The sequence below is a fragment of the Anopheles ziemanni genome, chromosome 3 (genome assembly GCF_943734765.1).
Source record: "Anopheles ziemanni chromosome 3, idAnoZiCoDA_A2_x.2, whole genome shotgun sequence".
Classification (NCBI taxonomy): Eukaryota; Metazoa; Arthropoda; class Insecta; order Diptera; family Culicidae; genus Anopheles; species Anopheles ziemanni.
Window position 1 is genome coordinate 22984623 of NC_080706.1, and position 26873 is coordinate 23011495.

The following is a 26873-nucleotide window of genomic DNA, read 5'->3' on the forward strand; positions in this document are numbered from 1 at the left end:
GGAGTATTGGCAGCGTGCTGAGCACTCGCGAGAGCTCGATCGACAGTGTCGTGATGCGCCCGACCGAGCCACCGGCCGGCGAGAAGTCCTCAGGTGAACCGTCCGGTTCCGTCCGGTGCAACGGAGCTCCCGGGCAGCAGTTTGGCTCCGCAGCCGGTCCCCCGATCGGCAGTGTACATAGAGTGAATGTTTCTTCTTTGGATGGCACCACCAGCATGGGCGGCGGCGGGGCAACGGCCGCCCCACCACCACCACCACCAGCAACAACAACAGCAAGCAGTGGCCAAATCCTCAGCTCCTCCGCGGCGGAACCGAAGCGCCCGGCGTACGATCCGACGCTCAGCGAGCGCATCAACCCGTTCGACAAGGACAAGATAGTCGCCGGGCGGAGTGCGGCCGACGGTGGCGCCCCCGGTGGCACCACCACTAGCAGTAAGATCCAACCAATTGCGTTAACCCACGACGACACCGATCGTTACACTATACAGCAAGGTATCAGGGAACAACCATCGCTAACAACCGGGCGCTTCCAGGCACCCCCCACGGGCGGTGGTCTCGGTGCCGCCCCCGTCACCACCACCGTCACCACCAACAGCAGCACCTCCTACTCCTCCTCCACCTCTCCCAGCACCACCGCCGCGGCGGCGTCCTCGCTCCCGTTCTCCGCGTCGGCGTCCTCCTCGTCGTCGGCGTTCTCGGTGGGCATCAGCTCCTCGTCGTCGGGCTACTCGAGCGCGGCCAGCACCGGCCACTCGACGCCGGCCTCCACCACCGCCAGCGCCACCAGCGCCGCCACCGCCAGCGATCACAAGAAGCAGGAGTTCGGCCGCACCAAGCGCGCCTCCTCCGACGCGGAGATCATCTTCGGCGATCGGGCCACGGACTTCTACAGCAAGCGCTTCGATCGCACCGGGAGCCGGGGCGAGTTCCGGCAGCGCACCGAGTCGCTGACCGACGCCGAGCTCATCTTCGGCACCAGCGCCGTCACCGGGCCACCGACGCCCCCCGTCTCCGCCAGCCCGTACTCCGCGTCCGGGCCGCCGTCCTCGGCCGGGGCGACCGCCGGAAGCCACACGAGCCGCTTCGGGTCGTACGGCAGCCGCGACAGCACCAGCTTCAGCAGCGCCACCTCCGACTCGGACTTCGTCTACGGCAAGAAGGACCCGAACGTGCTCACCAAGAGCATGTCCGTGGCGTCCGATCGGACCGCCACCTCCACCCGGCCCTGGGCTCGAACTGCGCACCGCGGCGACGACGACGACGACGACTACGACCTCAAGTAAACGGTGCTCTCACCCCTCAAAAACACACACCCATCTCCCGCATCCTGGTTCCGCATCCGATCGGAAAACGCCCTTCATACGTTCGTTCGTTCGTTCGTTCGCCGTTTCTATTGCTTCGTAAGCGTAATACTATCCGATAAGCTTTTAAATGTAACACACTACCGATACACACATCGATGGCAAGATGGTGAGCCAATGAGAAATTACTAAATTTGCCTCTGACGTTTCCTGGTTTCAACAGAACAAAAGCAAATGCAAGGAAGGGCAAGAAAATGATGGCGGCATGTAACCGCGGTGGGTAAGAAGGTGGATGTTAAATGGTAGTAGAAGGAAGTGAAAATGGAACCGGTAGTCACTCCAACGTGTTGGCCTTCGTCTCGGTGCGAGGGAGCAGAATGGAAAGTCACTGGGAGTAGGGCAATCTGCATCGTAAGCGATACTCATTAAGCTCTTAGAAAATGGAAAAAGGAAGCAAAAACGCGAATGCAAACACGAATGGCATCCCTACACACCCTCCCATCCCCTCTCTGGCACTCCTAGTGCCGGAATCAATCACCTGTGACGAATGCATTTACGATTGTCTTTGCACAAATTTAAACGAGAAAGAAAGCGAACCCTGGCAACGGGAGGTTTGGCGCAGCATTTACGTTTAACTAGATAAGTAAAAACCGGAAACCATCTTCATCAAGCAAAAGCTCCGATGTTTGGAGGCACAAGGCTCTAGAGAACCCTTTGTCTGAGTTGATTTGTGTCAGGAAAGACCATTTGGAAATCGTAAGGCACGTAATGGAGCCGGCATCTGTTCGGCTGTAGGGTGTAAGACAAAACTGAATCAACCTACCCAAGTATTATTAGCGCCGTGACGTTCAACTGAAGCTCTATGTTTTATGTCCCCCCGGGGGGTACGTTCCGTAGAACACACGCATATCACCTTCCTCGGAAGGGCTCTGTCTACATTGCACTATCAGCGAGCGAATCAAGCTATGCACCGCACCTTGTGCGCGTTATTCTTATATTTTCTGCACCCAAACTATACTTCTACGACTGATTAGACGTACTTGTAGCGTAGCGTAAATCAACCCCAACCCCCTCCCGGAAGCGGAAGCCCAGAACCGTACGGGACATTTTCCAACGCTGCCGGGCTAGGCCGGAAACTGCACCGACTCAAACCGCGTTCAATGCTTGCACTCTTGTAGAGCGCTCATTTCCGCTTTCCCGCAGGACGATCGTCCACTCACCGGCACATGACAATGTACCGATTTTTATGTTGCGAAGATGTGTTTCTGCTTTCAGCATAGCTTACGTCTATGGGTGTTAGTTTCGCTATTGCCGTTAAAAATATCTGTTTTCAAAACATAACCGTCGTACACCTGCTACGAGATGACGCTGCACGAGACGGGGAAATGGTTACAGCAAACGCATGGAGAACACCCACATCTACCAATATTATGAGTATGAATGTTGTTAGATTGATAAAGCAATTAATTATTACCTATCCAACGGTTAAAGCCACCGCCTCCAGCAAGGTCACGATCACCGATGGACAAATGCGGTACGCCCGGTTCACTCCACCGGACCGGAAAAAAAACCCGGGCGTGCATTTGAGGCGAACTGGCACCATCGGACAAGCAGGTTCGAGCAGTAATTAATATATATCATATGAAGACAATATATTATTAAGATATGACTAGTTGATATTTACAGAATTCTACAATCGTGAGTTAGGGAAAAAGGACGATGGGTCAGATCAACGGCGGTGTCCCGCAAGGACACCGACGAACGGAAAGGCGATGCTGGTGCGGATAAAACATTTAAAAAAAAGTGCTATTTACTCATAACTCATAACCCATTATGCTCTAGCGACATCCGTATTCGATTGGAAGTTACTTATGATTACTATCCTCTACTACTCCCATATACGAGAGAATGTGCAAGAAAGGCAAGTCAAGATGAAACGAACCCGCAGCGAAGGTATCACAAAGGACGATTGGTGATTAGAGTAATGTTCTTCGTTGTTAAATGGAACTTCACTATTTAAGCAAACCCTTCTGACTATCGGCTATCGAGTTTACAGTTGTTATGTGCAGGCTTTTTCTCGCGAAACCAAAGACGGGAGGAAACATAAAAGAAAATCTAATGTTGAGCAAAGGTATTACCGATCACAAATGATTGAACGTTCCTTGTACTTCCGTATGATTATACGGTTCCGTATGATTGAACGTTCCTTGTACTTTACTGCGTTTAAGTTTTAGTGTCTACCTTACTTGTTACTTTGCAAAACCATCACAACCATAAACGCAATAGCACCAAAGATCGTAATCGTGTTCAAACTAATTTAACAAAACCAAACAAACAAACTGCTAGCCGACCTGCAAACAACTGGTGGGCGAAAAGGCAGGCTTAGGAGAAACAAAAAAAAAAATGATTTGATGATGATATTATCGTAACCGTAAAGTAAGAGAAGCCAAGCGCATGTCAAATATCAATGTAATAGAGTTGTTGTTTCAATCGTTACAAGGAAAATCTGTCCCTACCAACAAAATCCCAACACACAATAGACGACCCCATGGAATGCAACACCACCGGAAGTGGATAGGAAATGTACTGTTCATGCAATTACAAACAAACATACACACACATAGAGATGTCATGAGAAATAGACAAAATGTGTTACCGAATGATTTGAAGAGCGATGTGCTACTACAACCTTATCAAATAGACAACGAATCTGTACGATGTTGAACTTTGTTAAAATCATTTAAACAAAAAGTAATCGTTGTCGTGTGTTTTATCCCGGTAGTAATCATCACCCAGCTCCATCGCTGTGAAACTCTCTACGGGCACTTGGAAATAATCCCCATGTAGCTACTTTACCCTTCGAGCGAACGCAATGTTTGTGCTATTAGTTGCTCCGAACTGACTTGCATCACTGACAGGGTCACCATAAGTTACCGGAACGCGAGCTGAAGTCGATTGCATAATCGTCTTGCGAAAATAACATTACACAAAGTTATCGTTGAATGAGCAATACATTGTGGAACGGAAATACAAATCTACCAAGTCCCTTTGCAGCATCCGTTCGAGATGTGTGTGAGTGTTTCTTTTACTATGTAGCGCCGACAACATAATAATCAGACCATCATGTAAAATCACCATAGTTACTGCTAAGGCTTGCGGATGCAACTGCAAGGAGCCAACAAACAAACAAACAAACCTACCAACCAACCAACCATACCAAAATCGCCTACCGTTATGGCAGGACGAAGGGAGGTGCAATATAACAGTCACTATCGAATTAATGTAGCTACTGGATCAATGTTGAATAAGTTGTTCAAGAGTGAACGTTGCCGTCGAGGTGGCTCACGTGGACGCAGATATAAAAAACAACCAACACATTTACCATTATCTACTATAGTAGCCGCAAGTGTATTTCCCGGAAAATTTCCTCCATTGACACAGGACGAACATTACATACCCGTTTGCGGGTGCATAGATACTAAGCAAAGATAACCGTAACACAGTGGAAATAAATTAATTCTAATAGCTAATGCAACCAAGCAAATACTGAAATGAAAGTTATGAAAATAAATGAAACAAAACCATGCAAAATCAGCTTTTCATTCGACGACGACTTGCGCTGCAAAAAGGAAAAACGAACGCTCGTTGCACAAAATGCTGGACAATAGTAGCATGCAATAGTTGCATGCAATCGCAAGTAGTTCTTGAAATGAAACATAGAGGGCTTGCAGGTTTACTTGAAGCATCCTGATCCTTAAAACATTTATCAAAAGTTTTAAACTAGTTTTTTCCCCATTTTTCATATATTATAGAAAACATCTTTTCAGACATTTGAAAAACATTTTCGACTATAACTGATGCGATATTCCAGAACAAGAACGCCATTTTAATAATCGTGTCACAAAATTTATTTCAATGCACGCCAATGGTAAGCAGTTACATTTGGTAATAGTTTCAAAGCTTTATGATCAATTGATTATATTCTTAGCTTTGTGAAGATCAAAAACCATAAAAAAAGTAATTTAAAAGAGAAAACTGTTTATCGAAAAATGTATAAGCAATAGATCATTCTGCAGTTTCCCTGCCCCCGTTCCAGTTACTCATTATATTTGCAATACGGGCGATCAACGGCAGTGTTGAGTGAATAATTCCGAAACATTCCACACTGGTAGAGATGTCCTGTGAATTTGTGCGATTTTGGGAAGTACCTGTTAAACAATTCAAAATACACAATTATTCGCACACCAAACCGCTGGATAGCAAAATAATTCCTCCACACATACTTATGCGGAACGGTATGCGGACAGGGGGGGTAGTATCCGTAGTCGGCGTTCGATGTGCGATAGATGGGATTACGTCCCTCTTTCTGCGATCCGTATCCACTAAATTGGTCTGTAAAACATTTCAAGAATACAGGTCTCAATTAAAATCACCTATCAGCATTGGAACTACTATCGAACCAACAATTTAACTATCGTACGTTATAACTTACAAGGGCTCTCGAGGCGCTTCGGCAGCGACAGTCCTTTGTAGATATCGGCCGTACTCAGCGCTTGTTCGCTAATCTTCTGGTTTTCACTATCCATTTCCCACCACATTCAACGACCGGGCTTCGAACACAATTTGCACCGCAAGACTGTGATTAACTGATCGAAAATCGACGTGCACGCCTTTTTTATACGCTCCGTTTTCTACACGGTCGGGCAGATGCGGGCCAATTCCAAAAAGCCTGCGACCACGTATCCGTACAACCGCACTATGTTTACTGAGGTTTGATAAAACAACAACAGACGGCACAGTTGCATGGCAACTTCCGCGGGCGACTTGTGCCGGCATTTGCAAAAGTTTTTGAAGTAGGCAGAGAATAGTGTGTTGTTTGGAAATTTCGTGAAACTTCTGCACCTGGCAGTGATTGTGGGTGTAGGGATTGATGCCGTAGTTCGTGCGTTTCCTATCATTAAAATTAACAACAACTAATGAGTTTTTATTAGTCGATTGTTAGAACGAAATGGATAAATAAATCTCTTTATTTCTTTGTCGAATGTGGAATACAAAGCCATCGATTTTGCCTAAATTAATAGTAGATGTTTGTTCCCATCCTTTTTTATTAATCAAATACTGGTTGATATCCAAATCCACACGGTCTGAGATATGATGTAGCTCTCGCATTAACCACTCCTTTAAAACTCTCTCAAGATTTAATAAGATTATATAGATTTACAACGAATGTTTTATCTGGATTCATTCCTTTTAAATTGGGTACTTTTTGCCAAAGAAAGCAAAATATTTATATTATTATTTTTATTATATTTATTTAAAATATAAAATTGGTTGAACTACAGACATGAACCATTTTAAATAGACACCCTGTGTCGAAAAGCCACCCTTACAAGCGATGCAGCTCCCCGTACGCCTTGCGCTCGTCTCGTGACACATTTTCCAACGCTTTCATGAGAAACAAGGCCAGCGCACGATTTATGCTACCCCTTTTGGCCACTATGATGGATACTATACGGTAACCATATGACAAGCTGTCAAAACAGCATTCCACCAATACCAGCATCGGCCCAAAACACCCCGCTAGGACTAGCGAACAACATTTGGCGGTTATGTGTGGCTATCGTCGGTTCGGCAATAACACACGCGCTTTCCGTGCTGGCCCTGCGCATGATCCTTGGTCCGGTGAACGACACTTCTCGCACGGGAAAACCCTCCGCACGCACACATCCACATGGACGGCTTGTGCTGCGCCCGAGTGAGCCAGGGTCGCGGAGCTACGGGTGAGGAAAATCGGGTGCATCTCACCAAAACACAATTTCCCGTACCATCTGACAGTCCATCAGACAAAATTTCCATGCGTGCGGCATGCGAGAAGAGTTTCTCACGAGTGAGAAAAACCTCCCCTAACCACACTCACAGCCATCCCGAAATGTCTCACTCTGCGAAACAATATTGGTGCTTCACCACAAACGTACCGTGGACAGATGAAATCGCCTTTTTCCACTGCCGTTCGCTTAGTCGTAGTCAGGCATCGATTGTGGCGAGTGCAGGTGTGTTCCGCTGGATGGAAAATCTACCGATAGCACCCTTTGGCAAAGGGAACGAGCTTCGTTGGTGGTGAAACTGTAACCCCCGTGTGGACAGATTGCTTGGGAAAAGTGTCCGGAAAAACGTACGGCTTGCCATCCGGAACGCGGATTGCGTTACACAATGAGCGGAAAATGCTGGAACGCACGAATGCGTTCAATGGTGGTGTGCGGAAATGGTTCGGCGGCTCTCTGTCCAGCAGCTACGTAACTAGCCTCGGTCGCGTCGTTCCTAGCCCGTTCGTGGCCTCGAAGTTTCATTCATGGAAATCTAAACGGAATTGAGTGGCAAAGGGTGGTTCTTTGTCGTGAAAAATGTCGGGAGTGTCCGGCCCGACATGAATAGGTGTCAAAAGTGGTGGTCACGTACCGATGGGGAGCAAAAAAAAGGACACAGCGAACGAAACAGTGACACCTCACTAACCATACCATTAGCGTGTTCTGACCCAGATAAAATACCGTTCAACGTACAATCGAACCGTGGAAACAAGCGTAAAATGTGAGAGTGTTCGCCAGCCATTGCACGGGAGGATCCTCGTACATTCCTGTTAACGAGTTAAAATACATTTCTACGAGTTATGGCAAAGTCTCGCTGCTTTCGAGGCCCTTGAAAAGCAGTAAGAATTCTCTATGAATGTTCACGATCAGCAGGAACATCGTCAGGAGCGTAGCAATAGAAGACTCGACCTATATGTGTGTGTGTTGGTGATAAACAGAGAATTTTTGCTCCCCTTTCGCACATTCAGCTGAAGAATAGCTCGTTGTTCTACGATGGAGTTGTCAAAGTGGGCATAAGGTTCCCCCTGTAGTTAAACTAAATTTTAAAGCTTAATTGCTCAAACTACCAGGTGGGTGAATGTAAGAATGTTATGAGGGACAAATAAAAAGTGTTAGTTAGTTATTTTAGAGATTCGACGAACGCTGGATCGGGGAAAATACCTATAACCAGCGTAAAAGGATGCTCCAACACCAGGAGTAGTGGTTGTGATGATCGTCAGTACCACCATCGTTGTTGTAGTGCTGTGTAGTGATAGTGGCAATCGGTTGCGATAGGAAAGTAGCAAAAGGAACACAGCTTCCTTACCACAGTTGGCATCCACTCAACGATGGGTTGATGCACGGGGAAAGCGGAAGAAACCCTAGCGGAAGACCAAAGTGTTCCGTCCAAAGCGGTGGTTCGCGTGGCAGTACCAGTGGATACGGCCATTTTTCTTCCGACACGATGTGTGCGTTCGAGGAAGGCAAACGAGCTGCCACGCGGAAGGCATCGCAGTTTAGGTAGCCTGGCCCGTTCCCTCAGTACACGAGTTGCTCAAGCCTCTCGCAGTTTTCGCAAGCATCGAAAAGAGGTCCTGTGTGAAGGACGAATGATCGAATGGTGGTATCCAGCAGTGATTTCGTTTGCCTATGATTTGCTGTTCCGTAAAGTGTACTGCAAACGAGCGTAATCCGTACCGATGGTTCCGTTTGTTTGTGAGTTGAAGTGTGTAGTTGAGAGGAAATTAAAGCACCTGATTGTTGCATTCACTGGCATCGCCATTGGGGCACTCAGCTTCGCACAGTCATTGTCACCGTAGCCTCTAGCAATCGAGATTACTCGTTCCCGGCCCCCCCTCCGGAAGGCACCTCCCCAAGCCTGGACCGAAAAGACGGACGCAATCCGTGACACTGAAACGATTCGCACCGGAGACTCGCAACCAGCAACGACTATGAATGGTAGTAGTAATGTTTTCCTTGTCTATGCTTACCGTATGCAACGCATTCATCGCTCACATTAACGCACCTTTGCTCATACGTAGTATCCATCATTTTCCTTCGCACCATACCGTTAAACAACGACAGCAAGCAAAAGCATGAGAAAGTGGGTGCTTACAACCGTTCCAAGGCTCCAGGGTGCGAACCTACGAAGTGCGTAGTACTTATTCAAGGTCTCCTCCACCAACATGGCTTTCAAACGGTACACAGAATAACCTGGCAAGCCGTACAAGTGTGTCCCTTACCTATACGGTAGAGAATCTTTCAGTTAAAAATTAAAGTCTCCTCTTTTTATGTTTGTTTTTAAATTTACATTCAACTTAGTTTTTTTTCCTCGTGTTTAATGGGAAATTTAATCACTTAAGAGTAGCTACTAGTAAAGAAATGAGTCTTCAACATTTGAGTAATTTATTACTGTATTCTAAAGTTATCTTTATTATTCGTCTGTTTTTAAATAACTACTAATTCCAAGATACTGTTACGTCTCTAAAGTATTTTAAATGTTTAATACTACACTCAAAAATGATACAAGTAATACCTGAACGTTAATCCTCTGTCATTAATTACTGTACCATAGGAGTCCATAATCCTTTCACCCACCGGGTAAAAGCTAGACATTACACCCGGGCAATATTTTCTTACGAGTTTCCATGCGTAAAGTGTTATCTTTGGAACCCAATACCCTGGAAGGTGGCTCGAATGGCCCCTAAGAAGCTTCTCGGATCTCCGCATAGGTGTGCCGAAGATAGTTTGTTGCAATCTGTGGCTTCCCTTTTGCGAGCTCGCGTGACCGGAAGGCATTAGCATAATCGTGTCACATTATAATTCATGCGGTGCGATACAAGACATTTCAGACCGCCGGTTTACACCTTCATCTTTCGGGCAGGCACGAGAAACCACTTTTCTGTTGTTTTTGCTTGCGACTTGGGCAAGGGAGGAGAGGCAAACAGGGATTTGGCAACCGATTCGCCTCGACTTACGGTGGAGTGTGTTGTTTGCCTGTAATTGACCGAACACGGTCATTCTGTTCGCTCTCTACAGCATCTTCAACTGCGCTGCAAAATTGGCGAGCTGTGGCCCAGAATGCGGCACGCCAGCCAGCGGTGGAAAGTGGAAAAATCAATAACCAACCACTAGAACTGCAAAACCCCGGCGGCAAACCCTGCACAGCCCCAGACGCCGTGGCACTGGCCGTACTGTCTGCCTTATTGTCTACCCTGCTTGACGCTTCACGCTCGCCCCGGATGATTCACCCGAAGCGGTTGGCCCCACGCGTTGCGCTTTCCCACCCAACGGGCGGGAAAACACTGCAGCTATTGCCATCCACAAGCAAACAAACACACACACACACACGGTTTTTCGACGGTGCGCCCGGAAGCGACCCCGACCCCGACACGGACGACAGTGAAGTCGAAGCGGAAGCGTCAAACTGCACACGATGAAACGAAACAGTCGGATCAAACGTGGAACCCGCACCCGGCGGCATCCGGTGCAAGCTGCTGCACTGGTTTATGACCTCTGTTCTCGTCAGCCGGGACTAATCGATTCATCTCGAGGGGGACGGAGAGGCGAGCGCTTTCAAGCGATAGGTTCTTTTTTCTCTGCCTCAAGTGGGAAAATTGAGATCACATCAAATCCAACCCCGCCGGATGATTCATTTTCGTGGAAAATGTTCCACCATCGGGAGCAATCGAGTTCCAGCAAACTGTGTTGCTCGCCAGGTTGGTTCGGTGGGTGGCAACACGTTCAACATCACTAAAAAGCGAGTCCTTTTGCCTTTTTGCTTTTTAGTAAACTCGAGCGGATAATGTGTTTGTGTGGTTTTCCCTCGAACACCGCGTCAACAGCAGTTCAGTTCAGCTCAACTTAATTGAGCTTAGCATGGATTTTGATCAGATACGAATGAAGAATAATTCCGTGAAGGGTACTGCGGTGATTAATTCAGTTAATGGTACTGGTGACTTGTAATACTCCCAGGTTTAATCGTAATTGATTGACAAATGCAATTAAAATATGTGGACTCCGGTGCAGAGTAAATGTTAAAAGCTGTAAACGAAGAAAAAATGTAAGAGAAGAGTATAAAGTATTGGTAATCCATATGGAACTTGATAATTTTCTTTTCTCTAACAATAAATGAAATCGATTTCAATCATTCACATTTTTAATAGCACGTTTTTGGCTTAGATAGACAAACCCCAACTGGATGTAGAAAACATTTTGACCCCCAGGTTTGGTTTGTAATGAGAAATTTTAAACAGTTTCGTTTAGTTGCAAATTTTGAAAATTATTTCACTGGAATCGTTTACAAACCATTGGTGCTGATTATTTGGTTTTACTTTCAATGGAAAACACTTCTTGCTGAGTGCATCCCATTACGACTGCAGCCAATCCGATGTGAGTTCATGAAGTGGGAAATTACTGAGTGTTCTATCGATACTAAACCTAAAATTTTCAACAATGAGTTGTCAGTATTAAATAGAAATATAATCCCTAAGCTTCATGCTGGCATTTTAATATCCGTGCCTTTATTCCATGGAAACAAACCTGTTTCCGGTAGCCTCAAATCACCATAAAGCAATTGGCAACGGCGATATGTACCGCTATTTAATTGAATTCACCACATCGATTGCAGGTATGGAGTAGGATTTTCCCACCCAGAATAGAACGCTTTCCCAACACACCACCATGCATTGATTTCCATTCCGAAACAAAAGCCCCGAGGACACGAGACGAGACGTGGCTCGGGATCCGTTTCCAACGACGCTGGAACGCAATCGCGTTTGTGTTCTCCCGGGCGAACGGCAACCGGAGCAGTGTCGGAGTGTTTTCCTCCGGGTGGATGAATTTCCCATAAAAATCGCACTGACGGGTGCCAGCGAACGATAAGCACCGCCGCGGGCACGACAGTCGCCCGGAGGATGTTTAATTACCGTCTTTTTTCTGTTTTCTCTTCCTTGCTGTACATTTTCCACCCCGCCACGAACCGCTCGTTTCGTGATACTCGTGAGTGTGCCGTGCGTATTTCGATTCGAAGCTGTTGATATCACCACGCGCCGCACTCCGGGAACCTCCGAGGGCCATCACAAGTCAGTCAAGCATGCCACTACGTGACCTTTTGAATTGTTCAATATTCATCCACATGCTTCGGCGTGTTTTCCGTACCCCGTGTTCACCCCCTACTACACCTACGCCGCCCCAAGTACCATCCACCCACGGTCCATAAAAACCGCAATGGTGACCCTTATCCGCCCTTCTTGAGCACCGTGCACACACACACAATGCTGCACGATAAACTTACAAATATATCAATTTACAGCCAACCTCGTGCTTCCGCCGAGTCGGTACGATATAATAAACCAAATCCACCAGTACAACCATCGATTAGAGCGGAAGTGACACAGCGACATTGGCAAACACACGTAAATGAAAGGCGCGATCCGGCTAGGGTAACATAATGTTGCGTGTCCTCGCGCACACAAATGCCCTCTGGGAGAGGTACCCTACAGCCTGAACAGCGAAACATAAACAAGCAAAATAACCCTTTCATTATGCAAGCAATACCATTACGGCTATTTTTATGTGGTGTTAAATGCATTATTTCAATTTCCAACGATACCAAAATAGATTTACCTTTAAAAAAAACATCCGGAATGGATTTCTGAATGTTTGCTTTTGCAGAGCTCGCATTTGGAAAACGTTAAAAAAGAAAAGTTCAAGTCTATGTCTAAAACATACAAAGCATTTGTGTTCCTGTTGATGTTGAGTTAATTGCACTGATTTAACAACTGAACAAATATTTGAAGAGAAAAGCGCAATAGAAATTTACTTCAAGTGAGAGAACTGAAACCGCTTCATCGCTTTACCTATGACTGTTTTCCAATTTCCACAATTATTCTTATATACTTTTTCAATCGATGCTTGCTTCGAATATCTAATTCAAGATTGCCACCTAAGCTGATCAATCCGAGTTCCATATAGATAAGAACTTCTTCTGAAAGTTGAATGGACGGCCGATGGATGTCGGCGAGACACTCTTGTCTTGCGTTGCTAGGTAGCCATCAAATGCAAAACACAACACGCCTCGATGGCAAATCTAGTTTTCATGTACACCGCGTTTATTTACAGTCTGACAAGAAAGTATCCGTACAGTCACCAATTTCAACTTCAAGCCTAGTTATCTCAGCGACTACGTGACCTAGGACAACCATTTAAACGACATATCGTAGATAAACTTCTATTCTATCCAATGAGGTCTTAACATTTCGAGAAAGTTACTTGTAGGTCACTTTGTTCTATAGAAACCCAAAAAAAAGGCTCAAAATCGATGACAAAAAAGTATCCGTACACCCACCTTTCTTGAAGAAAAACACCGGTTTGGTGAGGTTCTAGTAGTCAAAATATCAATCTAGCCATTATTTCGAGTTATTAAGGGTCTAAAAGTATGATGGCAACAATTTTATATCATCATCCAACGTGAAATGGCCGGTGAAACTAGGCAAACAGCTGCAACCGATAGAGAACTATCTTTTTCATGTGAAGTAAAGGGAACCTAACTTGGGAAGTTGATGAACCCTGTGGCAAATATCATGCTAAGTCTCAGGAACTAACAATTTGTCGAATTAACCGGGGTACAACTAGACTAAACCCTTCAAACAGACATCTTTCGTGGTTACTCAATCGCTATGAGGGGGTGATTGCTCGAAAAGCTATGAAGTCCTCCATACTTAGAGTTCTCAAACATGAAGAAAGGAGTGTCTAGATCACCAATCATATGATTTGGATTACAACTCTTAAGAAGATGTTTTGTAAATAACAATAACATTGCATAATTGTACGTTGCAAATTTTTCATTTCTAAGGAAAGAATAAGGAAGACTGGAGATTTGCAAATCGCTGTATTTTGATGCCATTGGCGTGTCGGCACAGTGTTTTATACACTATATACAGACTTCATACAGACAAAATTAAGTAATTGTGGCCAAAAAAACGAACAACAATAGAGACTTGACGTCGAACTCAATCATCAATACGAGCAACGTTGTTCCAACTATAAAACACAGTAGTTGAGAGTATGTGGTATGGTGTTCGGAGGCCATTAATCGACCTGGAAACATTGAACTAATTATAAATTATCTGTGGGACATGGTCTACTTCACCCATTTTATTCCTTAGACAAGCCAACCTTTGGTAAAAGTTTAGATGTTCTACAATGTTCTCTCTGAGTAAAATAACGATCCTAAGAATAGGCCATGTATTGTCCAAGAGTGACCACTTTATGAGATCATACAAGTGTTGACGATACTCGAAAAGTGTCCGGAATCGATCGGTATACAACATTTGTCGAAAGATGCCTAGATTTACCACCAACGGAACATTATCCTGATCTTAGTAGACATCTTTAGAACTATTATGGAATCGGGTCAAATTTCCAGCATCTTTTGAAAAGAAAACTGGTAGAAATTATTTCCTGGCACTTACAGGCTATTATAGAGGCAAGTGGCATTGATTGCACCATATTGGCACATCATGTACGGAAGGCACATCATCAATACTCATCATGTACGGATACTTTTTTGTCATCGATTTTGTGCCTTTTTTTGGGTTTCTATAGAACAAAGTGACCTACAAGTAACTTTCTCGAAATGTTAAGACCTCATTGGATAGAATAGAAGTTTATCTACGAGATGTCGTTTAAATGGTTGTCCTAGGTCACGTAGTCGCTGAGATAACTAGGCTTAAAGTTGAAATTGATGACTGTACGGATACTTTCTTGATAGACTGTACATGCTCACAAACCCCGGGCGAGTAATTTGATGTTCAAATAATAATTATGAAACTACACACCTAGGTTCGCATACTTCTTCGGTTCGAATCATGCCGTTTTGTAAAGGTCGTTAAAAGACTGCTTCGCTGAAACGCTTTCACATACAAACGCTAGGAGGATGACCTTTCGCCAGTTACTAAAACACGCACGAAAGAGCAAACCAAAACCGAGGGTTGGTTTTCGGAAAATGTTCAGCGTTCACATATCCTTCCATTGTTCACGTAGGAGAATTTCGCGTGGACTTGTTGATCCTGTGCCATTAACCCAGCCACGAACACAGCCACACAAGAGAGCATTAAAAAAAGCAAATCATTGTGGGTTTGTTGGCAATTATCGGGGTGGTGCGTTGGCGACCGTGGATGCTCGTCAGCGAAATGTCATTAACTTCCGTCCGATCCGTCCACCCACCGGCGGCCCTCGTCGTCGTCGTCGGCGTCGTCTAATGGATGGACCCTGGTCGGACGATGTACGGCGCAATGGAAATGAGATTTATCCGATTAACATCCTCCTTTCCGGCCGACACGCCTGGCCGGGTTCCATTTCTTTGCCGGGTCCGCACGCAGGTTTCCGATGCGGTCGTTCGCAGAAATCCGAGACAATTACGCTTCCATGAAAATTCTACCATTTCTCCACCTGTATTACAAGCTCATTCGCCTGTTCCCTGCGGAGCCATTTCTATTCCATACCGCGTCCTTAATAATAACGTCTTTGCCACTGTCAATTGCAATAACGAGCTGGAACCATATGGTTGCTTCCGCTCCGGAAAGGTCTGCGTGGCGTTATCAATTGTTCCACCCGGCTGCTGCTGCTGCCGGCGGCGCGTGGGTTTTGGAATTCAAAATTGAGTGTACCGGAAAGCCTTCGCTGGAAAACAGAAGCTTTATCGTACTGGAAGGTCGGCTGACGCAAAGGCAACACCGTCGGCCGTCCTCAGTCATGTTTTCCATTTTGGCATTCCTTCCCTTTCGTCATGAAGATTTAGAGGCAACCGCAACTGCCTGCCCGCGATGGTAAAGGTGTCCGTACTTATGGCGTCGATAGGGCGACAAATGAAAAACAAAACAAATAATAAAATGATGTGGATAAAAAATACATGCAAGCACAAGAAACGACCCACCGACAGCATAAACATCCCGAGCCAGCCGAACCGAGAGGATGTCTTGTGCAGCCCTCGCCGAAACTGAAGCACACGCCTCCGCTGCTGACGGTTCGTGGCTGAAATGTAAATGGCACCGGGACGCCGGCACTTGCGCTTTTTCACAGCAATGCCTGGGACGACAACTAAAAAAATAACTCTATCGTGCCCTTTTGCCGACTCGCGGTTTGATGTTTGAATTGCTAAAAGGCGAAAAGGAGGAAAAAAATAATAGAAAAGTTACATGGCACAAAAACTGGCGGTGCCGGGAAACCTTTTCCACAACGCGGACCTCCAAGTCAAAAGTTTGTAAAAACAACGGACCGTTAAAATAGCCTTCGAAGACTATAAAGCACCTTTGGGTTGGGGCAAACGATATGTTTTGGGGTTGTAATTAATAGATGACGCGTAATTGCTAGGATGTTTTAAAAACGAACCTGACAAAGGTTTTGTGCACCCTAATTGTTACAGTAAGTTCGATTGAAACCGTTGTGTTTTACCTCATTTTGGAGGAAGTACAATTAATTTGAGGATGAACAAGATAAAGCATTGTAAATTTAATCAACGAACGAGAACTAAACCCCCACGTGTTAACCGGATTTTTAAGATTGTGTAAGAGAAAATCCATCCGCTTTCATACATTCAATATTCATATGCTTTAATCTCGATCGCGCATAAAATCCTTCAGCAGGACAATCAGGTCCGGTCTTCCCTACCGACGGTCGGACATAACCGTAAACTGAAGTTTCGTTACCGAATCCCTTCTGCTTTCAATCGGCCTCGGTTACTACATTCCCATTACATCGACTCAATCATCTTTCACTAGATCGAAAGCCGCATTCATGGTCATGCTTTTACGACAAATTGATCCAGACGTGCGTTTCGAATTTGAGACCCCAAATTCCTTGCTCCCAAACACACACACACATACATCAATACACCATGCCGATGATGCTCATTACGTTCCGTTTTTACGAACACCCAACAGTGTCGAGTGCGGAGCGGGTTGGTGGTCTAGGGTCGTAGCGGGCCCGGTTGTCCCGTGTAGGAATGGAATTTACGAGCGCCATGATTCATGGTGCCGCCCAGCAAAGGACCGAACCGCACACCGCCCGCCCCGCCGACCCCCGGCTGGAGTGCCAATCAGCAGTGCCACTCGGACTGCCACCCCGTGCCCACCGTGCCCCGGACCGGCCGGCCAGCTCTTGACATGAGTTTTCTCTTCAGCTCGATTAAGAATCTCACCGTCGGTGGAGCTGCGGCACCGAACGCGTCTGCCGCCACCGCCGCCACCACCCCGACCGCGGCCACCGTCAGCCCCATCGTGAGCTGCTACCAAGGTATCGTGCGCGGACGAGGGGGAGGAGAGGGAGGGGGGGTGAGGCACAATGTCTTCACCAGAGGCCGGAAGTCATCCCCAACCCGTGCCGGCGTGCTGGGTGGCGCTTTTCCACTTTATCGCTTTTATAACTTACGCTCGCCCATCCCATTCCGCTTCCTGCCGCTCGAACACCATCACGCCTCTCTCCGGCGGAGTCCTCGGCGTTTTATTGCATGAGTTCATTGTTGAATTGTTTTTCTTTTTCATTTTTTTTTTATGAATCAATGTCAAGCCACGTTGCCACGTGTCGGATAGAATGAAAAGGAGCAATCGGCCGGAGGCTGAAAATAAACTCCCCCCTTTTACAACCACCCACTGGTTGACCATTGATTCATAAGCGATTGTTAAAAGTTAATGTTCGATAGCATGTGTCAGTCGTGTTTGTTGTCTGGTCCGGGGCTGGACGACACGGATTATGCTGCCAATTTGTTACATAGTCATGTTTCATGTAGTTTTTTCCGTCAGCCGGATAATTGGTGATGGCTTTGGAACCCATTAACCCTAACCATAAGTTCAAATAGATTTTATCTACCGGGGAACTTTAATCTGCAATAAATCAAAATTAAAATTTTATCCTAGTTATTAGCTCCATTATATGAATCTCTTCCTTTTGTTTCCTAGTAACACATTGCTAAAAAGAGCTTTTGCCTCATCATCATTTAAATATCCTATTTAGTTTAGTTTGATCCTTTAATTAACAAGCGTATTTTAGAAACCTATAACCTTTAATGAGTTATATACAGATGTAGCAATTAAATAACTTTGTCTAAGCAGCAAAATACCGTCTTTTGCAAACAGAATAATAAAACCCTCTCTTCGTTTAGGTTGCTTTGATGCAACATTGTTAGAAAGAAAACCATTTTTGCCCACACGTCCTGCTCATTGGCAGCCCACACCAGTCACTGTCAGGAGCACCATAGGCCAGCTTCCGTTTGTGTAGACTTCAGTGGAAATCCTTCATGTCGGGGATCTTTTTGCTACTTGCATTTTTCCTCCCATCCCCACAGCTCGCAGGTACTAACTGGAGCGAAGTAAATTAGAAAGGATGTGCCCGCTCTTGCCGAAAGGCGAAACGATTGCGAACAAAGCTCTGCCCAACAGGAACCCGTCCCGTCTGCAAAGTAACTCTACGTTTGCCCGTTTTCTCCAGAAGGGCAAACAAGTATCCACTTCAACAACCTTTCGCCCACTGCGTTTTCTCTCGTCTTTTTTCCTTCACCCTATTGTGCTGCTAGTGGACTAGCCCGGTGAGGGAAGTTGCTCTTCTGACTTCTACACGCGCGCCCCCGGGGCTTGCCACAGTGAACATCGGCGGTAGAGTTCATCAACAGCTTGAAAAGCCACCGGCAACAAATGAAAATCTTCCGCCTCCCTTTTGCGGGTGCGCGTGTCCTGTATGCGTCGAATGATCTCCCCGCACAAAGGCGTAGGCCGAGTTCCTCTTATCGTTTCCAATTTATGCCCACTCGTATCAATTTTGTAACACCATCTTTATCGCTTTTTTCCCGGCCCCTCCCTCCGGCGCACGACGTCTCACGGTTGTCGACCTTTGCCGAGGTGCCGCGTCCATGAAACAAACTGTGGTAAGCACGGCTCGATGTGTTCGAGGCCGAGGAGAGGACCTATTTTTGTCATCGCCATCGACAGGTTCCCCCCTAATGCGCTCCGTGCTCCAAAATGAATAGTTAATCGAATGGAAATGAATGAATGAAAGGAAACTTTAGGACCGGCGTGGGTTTGATGCTGATGGAAAAATGTCCCGAAGCATCGGCGAAGCCTAGGTCACCTGCCACTTGCCAGCCCGTCACATCGAGCGCACGGTTCGAAAAGGTTTCGGCCAGTTTTCCAACGGTACCGGCGAGGTAGGGAAAAGTTTGGTGTAAATTCAATTTGCATCCTTACAACGGCCGGCTGGCAGCCAGACTTGTGCTTGCTGGCACAAGTTGGCAGGGCGTGCGAAAGATTTAAGGCAATTTAAAATAAATCAAAGCAAAATAAAAGATCATCAAAAAGGGGAAGGAAACTAAGAAATTAACTTACAAATCGTAATGTTAAACCCCGTCCAATCCTAGGATTAAACATAGGCTGAACAAAAACAACAGGGATTGTTCAAGGTCGATGGCCACTGATAACCTATGTATGCTGATAGGACATTTAAATATTCCCTCCGATCCTAGTAGATCGTTTAAAAACCCCGTTTGGTTTTTTACTATTTCCTTTTAATGATTTCCAGCGGTTTCCATCGAACGACCCTAAAGGACGAACCGGACGGAGCATTAATCTCAATTTGTACCGTGACTTCTGCTCCCTGGTGGCTGAAGAAGTCTTTCCCATGTTTATTTTTTTTCTTTTGCACATTGCACAGTCACTTCGTCACTGCGGGTGGAGGAGTTTTTCCGGTTCTGTTTATTTTAGAGGGCAATTTTATTTCTTCATCATTCGCAGTAAAAACTCGCTTCGTCGATAGCGCCATAGCAGCATCAGCACCATCGTCATCATCCGCGAAGGGCAACAGGTTGGAAAATTTCGCGGAAAAGTTAATCTCCCGCGCACTCCCTGTGGCTTCGAGTTTCGCAACCGTCAGGCTCGGAACGGATGTCTTCGTTTTGGCCATTTGTTTATCCGCGCGTGTCTGCGATGATCGTTCCAAACCCGTTGTGTGCGACTTCGGTGACGGCCGGGAAACGAATTACTTGCCTCGCAGTTACTAATCCCAACCGGCTGGTGTGAATGGTTTCGGCCGTGTATTTAGCGGATGCAGATTAGTTCCGTCTATAAATAGTCATCCGGTTCGGTGATGTTCATCCGTTTAGCTTTTATTCGTTCGTGCCACTTGGGGATTGATACCGGCGTTGTCCACAAACAAAAGCTCCCGCGACATTGTTTCATCTTTTCCCTCGGCGCAGGAAACTGTAGCGCACTTTGTATGCAAAAGAGCTTCAAACAAGAAAGTAATTTGGCAAATTCAATTTATTCGCGGCTACCGACCAGCAAAACGGACCGCCTTTCATCGTTGGCCCGGTAGCGGACAGGCGGGCTATTTATGGCTCCGGGCCTACCGTACGGTTGAAAAATGAGGTGCTAACGCATGTTGAGAGCCCAATCCGCCGGCGCCGGATTTTTCCCGGTAACCACCTGGCATCCGTGGGCGGAAGAAAAGTTTTTGTCTCTTTGACTTTTGCTTGCACCTTCTCCCGCGCAAACGATTTCCCGGGAAACCCGATACGGTTTCCTTGGTGGCAACCGTGACGTCTTTGTGATTGCTTCCTGCAAAGATGGCTGTTCGAATAAGCATAACGGAAATACGACAATCACGTCCTCCCGTGCCGGTGTTGCGTGTTGCAAATTTATCTTTCCTTTATCTCTTTCCATCTCTATTGAAGATTATAAAATGATAACCTTAGATTTACTGCTCATTTGGCTTCACGTTCGGGGCATTATTGCACGATTTTATCAGCGTCAGCTTTTAATTAGATTCAATATTTATTCTATAACACATTCTAAACAACCATCATACATCTTGATAATTAAATTTCATTAATAGGAAAGATTTCATTTAACCCTAAATAGATGCAAAAATCGCAATAATTCCGCTAATGTTGCAAAAAAAAATTGCATCCTCTTAGTTTATATTTCATTCAAACTAGTTAATATTTCAAGAAGTTCTAGTTAAAGTCTTTCAATTTCTTTTTTATGTTTCCCAAGCACGAACAATACAATAGATCGCTTGGTATTTCTACAATCTCACTTACTAGCTCGATTTTTTTTGCCCTTTGAATCGCTTGCAGAGTCGGAAGAAATGCGTTTCAATGCGTTATCACCACCTCCACCTCCACCACCACCACCCTCGGCCTCCAGCTCCGACTACAATCTCAGCAAAAAGATGGGCGTGCCGGACACGCAGTCAGACTTCAACCAGTGGCTACACGCGATGAAGATGGTGGCCCGCCTGCCCGGCGGAATGCCATCCGAGTTCCGACGTAAGGTAAGGTTCACCTCGCTCATCCCTTCGGCATGTTTAGATAGTCTGATAATGTCTTCTGTGATTTCCAACAGCTATGGTTAGCCCTTGCCGATCGTTACCTGAAGACACGATCGCTCAACTGGGAGGAAGAGTCAACGAAATGTCTAAGCGAACAGTCGGACGAGGATGACGAGGAGTTGGGCATCCAGATCGTGAAGGATCTACACCGGACGGGTTCGAGTCTGTGCTCCGGTCCGTCCGGGACGATAAACCAGGGAAAACTGAAGCGGGTTCTGCTCGGTTACTCACGCTTCAACCCGGAGGTCGGCTACTGCCAGGGTTTCAACATGCTGGGCGCCCTGATCCTGCAGGTGATGGACAAGAACGAGTCGGACTCGATCAAGGTGATGATCCTGCTGATCGAGGGGCTGCTGCCGGCGGGCTACTTCTGCGGATCGCTCGGTGGCCTCCAGGCTGATATGGCCGTGTTCCGCGATCTGCTCGGTACGCGCCTACCGAAGTTGGCTCGCCACCTGCAGAAACTACAGGGACCGGAGGGGGCGTTCGAACCACCGCTCACCAATGTGTTCACCATGCAGTGGTTCCTGACGCTGTTCTGCACCTGCCTGCCTATACCGCTGGTACTGCGCGTTTGGGATCTGATACTGATCGAAGGCAGTGATGTGCTACTCCGGACCGCGCTAGCTATCTGGGGAATCTTAGAGAGGTAGAGCGGAGTGTGGGCGGCCACGTTAACCACAACAAACTTTCAACGAGAATTTTTCTAATTCTAGCAAAATCCTAGCCACGAAAACGGCGGATGACTTCTACTGCCGGATGGGGGCGCTCTCGTCGGAGCTGGTCAATGGGAGTCTGGTGGACTCGAACGGGCTAATACAACGGGTAGTAGACATTGGACCAATAGCAGACCTCGAAAAGCTGCGCGAAAAGCACCTAAACAGTATTACTCAACTGAAGGATTCTTCCAATCTCAAGTAATTGAACAAATCAACGCGCAATTGCGACCATTGAACGAGAACGTGAGTTTAATGGATTTGCGTATCTCTTTCAGGATTTTCTACTCCGACGACGAAGGCGAATCGGATGAAGACTCTCGGCTGGCAGTGACGGCCACGGCCTGGGGATTACGATCCGGTAGGCGCGCATCGCTCGGCATACCACCGAACTTTGCACGTGCCGAAGGCAAGGAGAAGATAAACCTGGACATCTCCCTTCTGAAAAAGCAGTACGATAAGCTGCGAGAACGGCAACGACAGGCACACATCATCCTAACCGCGGCCGTCGCCCGTCAACCGACCAATCCTGCCCCGAACAGTGGCACGCTGCAGGTGAACCAGCTGCTCGTTGGCAAAAATGCCCTACTCAGTGCGAAGGGTAAACGGTTGGGGCCACCACAGGGAGCGGTACCCCCGGTCCGGTCGTCAAAGTCATCGAAACAGTCGAGCAAACAGGGATCCCAGAGTGGACCAAAGTCTCCGAAGCCGGTGGAAACGCTACACTGGAAGGACATGGACGAGACGAAGGCTCGCCGGAACAGTCTCAAGTGGAAAGATCTGCCAAAAGAGTCGCCATCGAAGAAGAGCACGCGTGACATCGATGCGCCGAAGAGTACCGATTCACCAAAGTTGAAAAAGTCTTCAAGCGCGTCCTCCGCCATCAGTAACCTCTCGGAGACGGGCAGCAGTGGAGGTGACGGAGGATCGTCTGGCGCAAGGGCAGGTGCCCTGAAGCGCCGCAGTGAGTCGTCGTCCTACAGCGAAGAGTCGGACGCGGAGTCTAGCACCAGTACGTCACTGTGCGATGACGACAATCAACCTTTGAGTGCATCCTCGCTGGAGGCATCACCGATGAAACGGCGACTAACGCCCGAATCCAGCATCCGCGAAGTGCCTGACGAGGAGCGGTTGATTCTGATCGTCCCCAGCGACAGTGAGCTGACGGACATTAAAGAGGAACCATCATCCTGTGGCGAAGAAGAGGATGTCGAGTTAAGTCGGGCGTCCGAACAGGACGATCTCGTGCCGGTTGGCAGTGAGCTGATCAGTCCAGCGTCGGATCTCGACAGGAGACCGACTCCCGTGCCTCCCATTCTTCAGGAGCCGGAGGATAAATCCCTCTCTATAGCCATCACTAGCACCAGCCAGCTGTCACCAATCCCAGATATTACCAAGTACGTTAGCATGTCCACGATCAGCCCGCTCAAGACGCCGTCCTCGCTGATGGATTACTCGGACTACCTGGCGAATATACCAACCGACAGCACAGTGACTGTCGAACCCAGCAGGAGTGTCGCCAAGGTGGAGGCACAGGATACGCCAGCGGCGTTCAAAGTCAGTGACGAAGGAGTCACGAACGAGCTGTTTGAGCGCATCAACGTTGGTGCTGCCGAGCGTCCTAGCAAGCTGGATCTGAACGTGATCAAGGAGCGTAAGGTGAGCGAATCGCTTGTCACTACCACCGAAAGTGTTTTGGACAGGAGTGATGCCACCTCGAAACTGGACAACTATAGCTTTACCAATATCTCCAACCGGTCATCGATGTCGTCGTCGTTCGTGCTGGAATTGCCAATCAAAACTAGTCTGCAGCAGGACAGCCCACTGCTTCCACCGAGCGTTGATCTTTCCGCGGTGGTACCACCGGTCGAACCAACTAAGCAACCCAAGTATCGCATCGCTGACGCTCCAAGCACCCCTACGCCGCAGGAGGAACAGGGTCCTGAAAGTCCGGAGGACGTCGAACGGTACCTTGCCAATCGGGTAAAGTTTCTCAAAGAGAAGTCCTTCTCGATGGACGACCCGATCAAGATCGAGGAGCTACCACCCGAAGATATCACAAAGCGGTCCGCCTCGGAGGGCCTTGTAGCGGTGGACGCGAATGCGCTCAAGAGTGACAAGATGCTAGAGATTATCAAGGAGAACTCGCTAATTCTCGGCCGGATAGTACGGAAGGGGCGTGATCAGGACGAACAGCGTACCGATCGACTGATTAAAGAGGACGCCTCGGAGATGCTGATCAAAACGATTGAGCAGTTGCCAAGCTTGCATCTGGACGAAGAATCGCTAGATATCCGGATTAGCCATAGCGTAGAAGAAATGTTGGAAAAAACGCAACCTGCAGACACCCGGCCTGCAGTCTCGCCGTATAGGGTAAAGTTCGAGGAGGACATACCGGTGCCTCCCGAGGAAACAGTCGTGAGTGACGATATCAAATCCAAAACGGATCTGCTGATCCAACGAACTGAAGAGCAGCTAGCAAGGTTTGCACCACCCGAACCGACTTACTACGTTCGCAAGGATAACTTCCGGGAAATTATAACGCCAGAGGAGGAAAAGGTGGATCCTCTACCAAGAGAAGCACCAGAACCTGCTCCACCGACGACGATGCCAGCGGTAACGAAACCAACATCTCCACCACCTGCACCAATACCCTTACCTGCACCGAAATCACCTCCGGCAAACATCACCCTGCCAGAGCCGGAGGTGGAACCGCTTAACCTTAGCTTTAACGCCATCGATACGAGGGCGGTGTCTTCCAAGACGGAGGAATTGATCAAGAAAACGGAGGAACAACTAGCGCGCTTTCGTACGCACGACAAGAAGCTGATCGACAAGTTGGAAAAGCGGCTTTCGCTGATCGACATGAAACTAACCGACGAAATGGCCACTCCCTCGGTGACTTCAGTGGCCTCGAGTAAGACGGAGGAGATTCTGAAGAAATCTGAGGAACAAATCTCACGCCTGCTGGCACGAAAGTCGCCCACCCGGTTCAAACTGGACAGCGACCTCGCCGACCTGAAACCAATCAGCCTGAAGACGGAGGAGTTGATCAAGAAAACGGACGAACAGTTGGCCCGGTTCAAGGCGGCAGCGGAGAGTACGGCCGAGAAGCGCAAGAGCCGGCACGAGATCGACGAGCTGCTAAAGCCGGCGGACGGTGGGGGTGAGAAAATACTGAGCCGTTCGTGTGAGTCCATCCGTAGCGAGTCGTTCACGGACAAGGACCCGGAGGAGGCTGGCATCATTCGGCACGCACAGGAAGAGATCTTGCGTACGATCCGGATCCCGGAGGAGGTACGTACCTCGAAAACGGACGAACTTATCAAAGGCATCGAGGATGGCAAGATCAAGGTCGGTGACGACTACATTACGACGATCAAGACGATCGACTACCTGAAGCGTTCGAATGCGAACATGCTAGCAACGCTATCGTCGATCGAAAGCTCGATCAAAGCGATCGACGGCTACTGCGATTACGAATCAGACATTCAGTCGGATCGCATCAGCGATACGATCGACAATCTGGAAAAATCACTTAAGCAATTCGAGAACCACAGCGTGACAACTTCGGCAGTCAGCAGCAGTACCACCTCGAGCGTCACCAGCACGGTGACGAATTGCTGTACGACTGAACCACCGCTGGTGATGGTCCACGACTATTCCACCACGCACGAGGGACGCTGTCGGCCGACTTCCTGTAACCGACCGAGTAGGCCTCGCAAACGAAAGGAGTACTCGCCCCGCCGGCGGAAGGACAAAGATCGCGATGGAGACAAGAGTGGAAGTGTGCGGCCGCGCGGCAAGGACCACAGCAGCGACTACTCCTCGGACAATCAGTCGCTCGATCGCGATCGCGAGTCACCCAAGACGTATACGTACGCCTCGTACTACAGTCATTCACCCCCCATATCTCCCCGGCTGGTGTCGCCGGCTCGAAAGCTTCCCGAACCAAACGTCCGGCCAACGACACTCAAGAGCACCTCACATGATCGCTACACACTGAACCTTCAGCGAGACAGCACTGGTCCGCTGACAAAGTTCGACAAGTCACCATCATCGCCGGTCATCACCAAGGCCTACCTAGAGTCACTGAAGCCAGCTACGCCCGTCGCTTCCGGCCGCACAACCCGATCGGCAGAAAACTCACCCCCGTACAACCCTGCTCAGCCGCAAAACCCCTCCCTATCGCCAACGACTTCGGCCAGCATCGTCGGCCGATACCCGGGGTCGCTACGCAACGCCACCTACCACGACAGCGAGCCGCACTCGCACATCAAAAGCTGCGAGAATATCCTGATGCGGTTCGACTACGAGCGGATCTCCGCCATAGCGGCCAGCTTCCCGATTAGCAGCGCCCTCTCACCGTCGCCCACGAAGTACAGCAGCCTTGACTTCCAGCAGGACACTGGGCTTAACCTTGGGCTGGCCGCGTCACCCAACAAAAAGTCTCTACACTAAGCTCAACACGGACTAGGAATCAGCTTCCGGAAGCGACGAGAACCGGTGGAATTGGCACGCGCACTTGACACTCACTAGTATTTTACAGTTACGGATTTTACGTACACCCAGTCTCGGTCTTTCTCTCTATCTCCCTCAACTCTTTTTATCTGCCTATCCTCCCCTATGCTGCT

General features: G+C 47.8%; 3 protein-coding genes across 3 annotated transcripts in view; 2 read left to right on the top strand and 1 right to left on the bottom strand.

Moving 5' to 3' along the window:
* LOC131286984 (NADH dehydrogenase [ubiquinone] 1 alpha subcomplex subunit 6) overlaps positions 1 to 26873 on the top strand; it is a 115593-nt gene that overhangs the window by 26422 nt on the left and 62298 nt on the right. The window lies entirely within an intron of this gene.
* On the bottom strand, positions 5398 to 5899 carry LOC131286985 (piercer of microtubule wall 1 protein). Its single transcript, XM_058315996.1, has 3 exons — positions 5794 to 5899; positions 5585 to 5693; positions 5398 to 5509 (listed from the first exon to the last, which is right to left on the bottom strand). Exons 1-3 carry the CDS (start codon positions 5897 to 5899, stop codon positions 5398 to 5400), a joined length of 327 nt encoding a protein of 108 aa, XP_058171979.1.
* LOC131286976 (uncharacterized) lies at positions 17311 to 26700 on the top strand. The gene is made up of 5 exons (XM_058315987.1): positions 17311 to 17440; positions 21270 to 21466; positions 21538 to 22172; positions 22240 to 22440; positions 22518 to 26700. The coding sequence occupies exons 1-5, from the start codon at positions 17311 to 17313 to the stop codon at positions 26698 to 26700; spliced, it is 5346 nt and encodes a 1781-aa protein (XP_058171970.1).